This window comes from Procambarus clarkii, chromosome 52 (genome assembly GCF_040958095.1).
Source record: "Procambarus clarkii isolate CNS0578487 chromosome 52, FALCON_Pclarkii_2.0, whole genome shotgun sequence".
Classification (NCBI taxonomy): domain Eukaryota; kingdom Metazoa; phylum Arthropoda; class Malacostraca; order Decapoda; family Cambaridae; genus Procambarus; species Procambarus clarkii.
This window is the reverse complement of record NC_091201.1, coordinates 27,589,312-27,598,638: the sequence shown is the minus strand read 5'-3', so window position 1 is coordinate 27,598,638 and position 9,327 is coordinate 27,589,312. Positions and strand designations below refer to the sequence as shown.

The 9,327-nt window shown below is 47.9% G+C and overlaps 1 protein-coding gene across 1 annotated transcript; it reads right to left on the bottom strand.

The window, feature by feature from the left end:
- Nucleotides 1-243: 243 nt before the first annotated feature.
- On the bottom strand, nt 244-917 carry LOC123763486 (tetra-peptide repeat homeobox protein 1-like). The gene is made up of 2 exons (XM_069304481.1): nt 883-917; nt 244-628 (listed from the first exon to the last, which is right to left on the bottom strand). Exons 1-2 carry the CDS (start codon nt 915-917, stop codon nt 244-246), a joined length of 420 nt encoding a protein of 139 aa, XP_069160582.1.
- Between the last annotated feature and the right edge of the window lie 8,410 nt (nt 918-9,327).

Here is a 9,327-nt window from a genome sequence, read left to right as displayed (position 1 = left end):
TTTCAACCAGTTCGTCGTTTTCTGCGAGAAGCAATAAAAGAAAGAACACAAACTGATCAGGTTATTCAGCAACCCGTCTTATGGTTATAGGGAGGCGCGCTGGGCAATGCATCTAAGAGACAGACACGTGTTAAACCGTCTCCCAGACTGTTTGTACAAGAGCATCACCTTTGTCGAGACCTTCATGTGAAGCCAACACGGAGGGGTGTGGAAGCCTTCGCTGGAGGGTGAGGATATCCCTCCTCAATGAGGGCAAGGAAGCCTTCCCCTGAGAGGATCAGGAAGCCCTCCACTGAGAGGATCAGGAAGCCCTCCGCTGAGAGGATCAGGAAGCCCTCCGCTGAGAGGATCAGGAAGCCCTCCCCTGAGAGGATCAGGAAGCCTTCCCCTGAGAGGATCAGGAAGCCTTCCCCTGAGAGGATCAGGAAGCCTTCCCCTGAGAGGATCAGGAAGCCCTCCCCTGAGAGGATCAGGAAGCCCTCCCCTGAGAGGATCAGGAAGCCCTCCGCTGAGAGGATCAGGAAGCCCTCCACTGAGAGGATCAGGAAGCCCTCTCCTGAGAGGATCAGGAAGCCCTCCCCTGAGAGGATCAGGAAGCTCTACCCTGAGAGGATCAGGAAGCTCTACCCTGAGAGGATCAGGAAGCTCTCCCCTGAGAGGATCAGGAAGCCCCCCCCCCCCTGTGGTGCCGAGGGAGCTGGACCATCCCAGGACCACAACAGTCGTGGACAAATTCCTCACTTTATGTTTTTTTTTCACACCAACATCCGCTCCTGCCCTCCAACCCTGCCACGATGTTCACACGTGTGTCTCCTCCTCCCTCACCCATTATGTCCTCCCTCACCCATTATGTCCTCCCTCACCCATTATGTCCTCCCTCACCCATTATGTCCAGTCTCCTCTCCTCCCTCACCCATTATGTCCAGTCTCCTCTCCTCCCTCACCCATTCCTAGTACCACTCCATTTCCGCAAACTTCTACTCCCTCTTCCCTCTCTACAAGTATCTCACTTACTCTTCCCATTACTGTTTTTCATTTACTCCTTCCTCCTTTTACATGGTTTCCCTCCCTTACTCTACCTCCAACACTCCACCCGTCCCCTCCAACACTCCACCCGTCCCCTCCAACACTCCACCCGTCCCCTCCAACACTCCACCCGTCCCCTCCAACACTCCACCCGTCCCCTCCAACACTCCACCCGTCCCCTCCAACACTCCACCCGTCCCCTCCAACACTCCACCCGTCCCCTCCAACACTCCACCCGTCCCCTCCAACACTCCACCCGTCCCCTCCAACACTCGACCCGTCCCCTCCAACAATGACACTATGTAAAAGACACCTCGAACACTGTTTATGTAGGGCAGACGTAAATCTGTGTATTTATGTATTTATGTTAGATTAGCATTTAAAAAGCACTACAATCACCTTCTGTGGTTGACTGTTCAATTAAATCACTGAATTGTATGTTTAACACATCTCTAACCCTGTCCATGGAGGACAAAAGAAAATGTATATATATGCTGGTTAGCATTGTAAATGTCTGGCCACGTCTGTGGTAGAAAAAAACTCTACCTGTCCTCGTCTTCTTAGTTCACAAATATTCTCCTTCTCTTCTCTCCTCCTCCTCCTCCTCCTCTTCCATTCTCTCTTCTTCCCAACCAAATTCTTGCTTACCATTCTGTCTCTTCCCTCACCTTTCACCTTTTCATCCATTTCTTTCTTATTACTGGGCACCATTCCTTTCCCTCCCCCCCCCCCGCCGTCCCATCCAAATCCTTATCCTGACCCCTTCCATGTGATATATAGTCGTCATGGCTTGGCGCTTTCCTCTGATGGTTTATATATGGAGAAAATGGGAAGGGAACTATTAGAATGTGAGCCATAAATGGGTGGGTTTATGGGGCCCAGGGGACCGAATGGGTGGGTGTATGGGGCCCAGGAGACCGAATAGGTGGGTGTATGGGGCCCAGGAGACCGAATGGGTGGGTGTATGGGGCCCAGGAGACCGAATGGGTGGGTGTATGGGGCCCAGGGGACTGAATGGGTGGGTGTATGGGGCCCAGGGGACCGAATGAGTGGGTGTATGGGGCCCAGGAGACCGAATCAGTGGGTGTATGGGGCCCAGGAGACCGAATGGGTGGGTGTATGGGGCCCAGGGGACTGAATGGGTGGGTGTATGGGGCCCAGGGGACTGAATGGGTGGGTGTTTGGGGCCCAGGGAACCGAATGGGTGGGTGTTTGGGGGCCCAGGGGACCGAATGGGTGGGTGTTTGGGGCCCAGGGGACCGAATGAGTGGATGGATGGGGGGCCCATGGGGACCAGATTAGGGAACCCTTGTACCCGTCCCGGCCTGCCTCCTAATTGGCAGTTACTGGCCCTTACTGGCGTCGTTAACGCGAGGCATTACGAAGAATTGATGCATTTTGTTTGTGGGTAACCGAATTGCCACTTATAGGGGCGAGGTGTTGTTAGTCACGCTAATGATCGGTAACTAATATTGGGGAACACTGGGCCACTATTGTATTAGAATGATGTGTTTAAGAGCAGAATTTCTTCACACACACACACACACACACACACACACACACACACACACACACACACACACACACACACACACACACACACACACACACACACACACACACACACACACGGGAACGCGTTTTCCACAGGAAAGCTCGGGGAGACATGATCACTACCAACAAAATTCTCAGAGGAATTGACAGGGTTGATGAGCTGTTTAACACGGGTGGTACGCGAACAAGGGGACACAGGTGGAAATTGAGCATCCAAATGAGCAACAGGGACGTTATAAAGAACTTTTTTCAGTGTCAGAGTAGTTTACAAGTGGAATGCATTAGGGAGTGATGTGGTGGAGGCTGACTCCATACACAGTTTCCGATGTAGATATGATAGAGCCCAGTAGGCTCAGGAACCTGTACACCAGTTGATTGATGGTCGAGAGGCGGGACCAAAGAGCCAGAGCTCAACTCCAACAAGCACAACTAGGTGAGTACACACACACATACACAGTTTCAAATATCGGTATGATAGAAGCCAATAGGCTCAAGAACCTATACACCAGTTGACTGATAGTCGAGAGGCGGGACCAAAAATCCGAAGCTCAGCCTCGTCCAACACAACTAGTCGAGTACAATTAGGTGAGTACGTTCATTAAGGGTACGAGAACGAGTGGACAAAATTAGAATAATTAACCTCGCCGGAAGTACAATTAAATATCCATCACCATAAAAATGGAAAGCTTCCATTCCTCTCTCTTCAACACACTGAGCAAAGCCTCCTCCATAGCCATCAACCTTCCTCAAGTATATAATTATATTTTTATCGCATTAATGAAGTGAAGAATTGTGCTAATTAAACTAAGGTGGTCTGGCTCGTTTAAACAAAAATTATTAAGATTTGTTTGGAAAACACAGAAAATGGACCATACGCCGCGTTTTCTATGTTGTGCTGGTAGTTAACAATGTTTAATAATTTTGTGATTAGTTTAAAGTGAGTGTCGACTGGTTTTCTGCACAGATGTTCACAAATCATAATTTTTTGGCATGTTAATATCTGGAGACGCATTAGGCTGAAGATTTTACACATAAGAAATATATATATATATGCAAACAAGCCTGAATGGTCCCCAGGACTATATACAACTGAAAACTCACACCCCAGAAGTGACTCGAACCCATACTCCCACAACTGGTATGTACAGGGACGCCTTAATCCGCTTGACCATCACGACCGGACAAAAGGAAGTGATAGCCGAGGCTATATGAACCACTTCCCCGCCGGCACTCGGATGGTAATCTTGGGCATAGCATTTTATCAAATCACCTCATTCTTTGGGGCACACGTGAGGAACACAAATGCAAACAAGCCTGAATGGTCCCCAGGACTATATACAACTGAAAACTCACACCCCAGAAGTGACTCGAACCCATACTCCCACAACTGGTATGTACAGGGACGCCTTAATCCGCTTGACCATCACGACCGGACAAAAGGAAGTGATAGCCGAGGCTATATGAACCACTTCCCCGCCGGCACTCGGATGGTAATCTTGGGCATAGCATTTTATCAAATCACCTCATTCTTTGGGGCACACGTGAGGAACACAAATGCAAACAAGCCTGAATGGTCCCCAGGACTATATACAACTGAAAACTCACACCCCAGAAGTGACTCGAACCCATACTCCCACAACTGGTATGTACAGGGACGCCTTAATCCGCTTGACCATCACGACCGGACAAAAGGAAGTGATAGCCGAGGCTATATGAACCACTTCCCCGCCGGCACTCGGATGGTAATCTTGGGCATAGCATTTTATCAAATCACCTCATTCTTTGGGGCACACGTGAGGAACACAAATGCAAACAAGCCTGAATGGTCCCCAGGACTATATACAACTGAAAACTCACACCCCAGAAGTGACTCGAACCCATACTCCCACAACTGGTATGTACAGGGACGCCTTAATCCGCTTGACCATCACGACCGGACAAAAGGAAGTGATAGCCGAGGCTATATGAACCACTTCCCCGCCGGCACTCGGATGGTAATCTTGGGCATAGCATTTTATCAAATCACCTCATTCTTTGGGGCACACGTGAGGAACACAAATGCAAACAAGCCTGAATGGTCCCCAGGACTATATACAACTGAAAACTCACACCCCAGAAGTGACTCGAACCCATACTCCCACAACTGGTATGTACAGGGACGCCTTAATCCGCTTGACCATCACGACCGGACAAAAGGAAGTGATAGCCGAGGCTATATGAACCACTTCCCCGCCGGCACTCGGATGGTAATCTTGGGCATAGCATTTTATCAAATCACCTCATTCTTTGGGGCACACGTGAGGAACACAAATGCAAACAAGCCTGAATGGTCCCCAGGACTATATACAACTGAAAACTCACACCCCAGAAGTGACTCGAACCCATACTCCCACAACTGGTATGTACAGGGACGCCTTAATCCGCTTGACCATCACGACCGGACAAAAGGAAGTGATAGCCGAGGCTATATGAACCACTTCCCCGCCGGCACTCGGATGGTAATCTTGGGCATAGCATTTTATCAAATCACCTCATTCTTTGGGGCACACGTGAGGAACACAAATGCAAACAAGCCTGAATGGTCCCCAGGACTATATACAACTGAAAACTCACACCCCAGAAGTGACTCGAACCCATACTCCCACAACTGGTATGTACAGGGACGCCTTAATCCGCTTGACCATCACGACCGGACAAAAGGAAGTGATAGCCGAGGCTATATGAACCACTTCCCCGCCATAATCTTCCCCAAGATTACCATCCGAGTGCCGGCGGGGAAGTGGTTCATATAGCCTCGGCTATCACTTCCTTTTGTCCGGTCGTGATGGTCAAGCGGATTAAGGCGTCCCTGTACATACCAGTTGTGGGAGTATGGGTTCGAGTCACTTCTGGGGTGTGAGTTTTCAGTTGTATATAGTCCTGGGGACCATTCAGGCTTGTTTGCATTTGTGTTCCTCACGTGTGCCCCAAAGAATGAGGTGATTTGATAAAATGCTATGCCCAAGATTACCATCCGAGTGCCGGCGGGGAAGTGGTTCATATAGCCTCGGCTATCACTTCCTTTTGTCCGGTCGTGATGGTCAAGCGGATTAAGGCGTCCCTGTACATACCAGTTGTGGGAGTATGGGTTCGAGTCACTTCTGGGGTGTGAGTTTTCAGTTGTATATAGTCCTGGGGACCATTCAGGCTTGTTTGCATTTGTGTTCCTCACGTGTGCCCCAAAGAATGAGGTGATTTGATAAAATGCTATGCCCAAGATTACCATCCGAGTGCCGGCGGGGAAGTGGTTCATATAGCCTCGGCTATCACTTCCTTTTGTCCGGTCGTGATGGTCAAGCGGATTAAGGCGTCCCTGTACATACCAGTTGTGGGAGTATGGGTTCGAGTCACTTCTGGGGTGTGAGTTTTCAGTTGTATATAGTCCTGGGGACCATTCAGGCTTGTTTGCATTTGTGTTCCTCACGTGTGCCCCAAAGAATGAGGTGATTTGATAAAATGCTATGCCCAAGATTACCATCCGAGTGCCGGCGGGGAAGTGGTTCATATAGCCTCGGCTATCACTTCCTTTTGTCCGGTCGTGATGGTCAAGCGGATTAAGGCGTCCCTGTACATACCAGTTGTGGGAGTATGGGTTCGAGTCACTTCTGGGGTGTGAGTTTTCAGTTATATATATATATATATATATATATATATATATATATATATATATATATATATATATATATATATATATATATATATATATATATATATATATATATATATATATATATATATTCTACGTAGGTATGGTGAGAGGAGGGGGAAGGGCAGCTTAATCTGGCCCCCGCTGGGACAGTAGGGAAAGTGTTAACTGCCAAGTCTTTCTTGGTCGTGCTGGTTTTAATGTCAAGTACTTCTGCTATGACTAATTTTTTAAAAGTATCACCCCCGATCTTTCTCCATCCCCGTTTTTTCAACAATTTACCCCATATATGCTCGCACCTCTTCTATTATAATCCCCTTCTCTACCACCCACACACTAACCCATTCTACCTCCCCCCCCCCCCCAGCCCAACTCTTTTCTGTCGCAGCCAATCATCTTCTCTCCCCGACCCCACACCCTCCTTCCCGCCTTAAATCCCCCACTGCCCCTAAAGACACCTCTCTCTCTTTCTCTCTCTCTCTCTCACTCTCTCTCTCTCTTAAAAAGCACTACAGTCACCTTCTGTGGTTGATTGTTCAATTAAATCCCTGAACTATATGTTTAACAGATCTCTCACCTTGTCCATGGAGGACAGAAGAAAATGTATATATATGCTGATTAGCATTGTAAATGTCTGGCCACGTCTGTGGTAGCAAATAGTCTGTGGTCTCTCTCTCTCTCTCTCGCTCTCTCTCTCTCTCTCTCGTCACCCAATTTACATACTAAACACGTAGGTCCCTGAAGCAAAATAGTTGAAATGTTATCTTATCATGTCTGGAGTGGATAAGGAGATAACAGCAGCCGGTTATCGGTATTCAGCAGTGTTGTTGTAGTCACATAATCGTTCTCACGAGGACCTACACAGCCTTAGCAACACTTAGCAGTTATTGCGATCATTGACGATTCAATTTTTTTCTTTATTATGCACCCCATACCCATCCCGTGGGCGGTGTTGGGGAGGATTACAGAGGCACATATTGGGTTCAGGAACTGAACCCAATAGTTCGTTTAGCTATGCAAGTGGTAGTCTTTTGAAGCTAGTTACACAATTGTTTATGTTACATACACATGTACCTATATATATACAATCATTTACACAAATACATATACACATCGATAATCTTTTGTGTCACAAGTAATTTAACACGAGGCTCACAACAGTCACTATACAAGGCACTTTACATCTATGGTGAGTGACATTGACGATGTTCATATTCTTGTTCACTTTCAGTCCGTTCTTCAGTATATATATTTCAGCAATAAAAATAACATGTTCGGTTCCCTAAACTTGTTAAAACATAACACATTATCTTGCCACAAATATGCTCACAGAGCTTTATTCTTCGTTAATAATCCTGACATGAAACTCTTCCTCCATAGATGTAATAGAATCCGTGAACATGACACCAGAAATATAAATATCTTTGGTATCCCCAGAGTGAAAATTGGTCTACGTAAATATGGCATGCAGATAAAGTCTCTCAATATATGGAATGACTTTTCTATTGAAGTAAACAAAAGTTGTTTTACTTTATTGAAAAAAAGGTACACATCTTCACTACCATGTGCTACTAACTCACTTTTTTACACTTTTATCTCCCTTTTTTACTCCCTTTCTCCCTTTTTCTCCCTTTTTTTAACTTTTGAAAACTTTGAAAACTCCCTTTTTTTAACTTTTCTTTCTAGAAATATACCTCCATCAATATAATGTCCCATTAATATCACTTTACCCTATTAATATGTCAGCAGGAATTGTGTAAAACTCTTAAATTACTTCACTTTCAAAATTTCCGATTTTGGTCGTACTTACGCAACCAATGAGAGGACGGCGCTCCTGCTACCACGAGCCCTTCACATCCCACTCTTCCCCCCCCTAGCTCTCCCTATCCCACCCAGTCCCACTCCCCCTCCATCCCTTCCCTCTCCCTAACTCACCCTATCCCTCCCACCCTCGTAATAGCGCACAATTATGCCTGCCTGCAACACTCAGACGGGAGCAGAGCGCTCAGCACAAAACGGTGCAAATGGCCGCTGGAGTAATGGCCCTCCGGCACACGTTATAGGTCCCAACTTTTACTGCATCTCAAAACTCCCTTTACACTTGAGTGCTTCTGTGTCACGGGAGCAGACCTAACTGGTCGCTTCTGTATCACGGCAGCAGACCTAACTAGTTGGTCCCGTCTGTGGCGCAGCAGCAGACCTCACCCCTCAACTGAGCACACAATAGAAGAGCTCTCCCTCACCTCTCAACTGAGCACACAATACCCTGAGGAGCTCTCCCACACCTCTCAACTGAGCGTACAATACCCTGAAGAGCTCTCCCTCACCCCTCAACTGAGCACACAATACCCTGAGGAGCTCTCCCACACCTCTCAACTGAGCGCACAATACCCTGAAGAGCTCTCTCTCACCTCTCAACTGAGCACACAATACCCTGAAGAGCTCTCCCTCACCTCTCAACTGAGCACACAATACCCTGAGGAGCTCTCCCTCATCTCTCAACTGGGCACACAATACCCTGAGGAGCTCCCCCTCACCTCTCAACTGAGCACACAATAACCTGAGGAGCTCTCCCTCATCTCTCAACTGGGCACACAATACCCTGAAGAGCTCTCCCTCACCTCTCAACTGAGCACACAATACCCTGAGGAGCTCTCCCTCACCTCTCAACTGAGCACACAATACCCTGAGGAGCTCTCCCTCACCTCTCAACTGAGCACACAATACCCTGAGGAGCTCTCCCTCACCTCTCAACTGAGCACACAATACCCTGAAGAGCTCTCCCTCACCTCTCAACTGAGCACACAATACCCTGAAGAGCTCTCCCTCACCTCTCAACTGAGCACACAATACCCTGAGGAGCTCTCCCTCACCTCTCAACTGAGCACACAATACCCTGAGGAGCTCTCCCTCACCTCTCAACTGAGCACACAATACCCTGAGGAGCTCCCCCTCACCTCTCAACTGAGCACACAATAACCTGAGGAGCTCTCCCTCATCTCTCAACTGAGCACACAATACCCTGAGGAGCTCTCCCTCACCTCTCAACTGAGCACACAATA

What these genes read in the sequence shown, in the direction of transcription:
- LOC123763486 (XM_069304481.1), bottom strand. Translation starts at nt 917, where the DNA reads ATGGGTGAGGGAGGAGAGGAGACTGGACATAATGG. An exon ending in GAGGAGACTGGACATAATGG is followed by an intron (nt 629 to 882) that starts GTGAGGGAGGAC and finishes TGATCCTCTCAG; the next exon opens with GGTAGAGCTTCCTGATCCTC.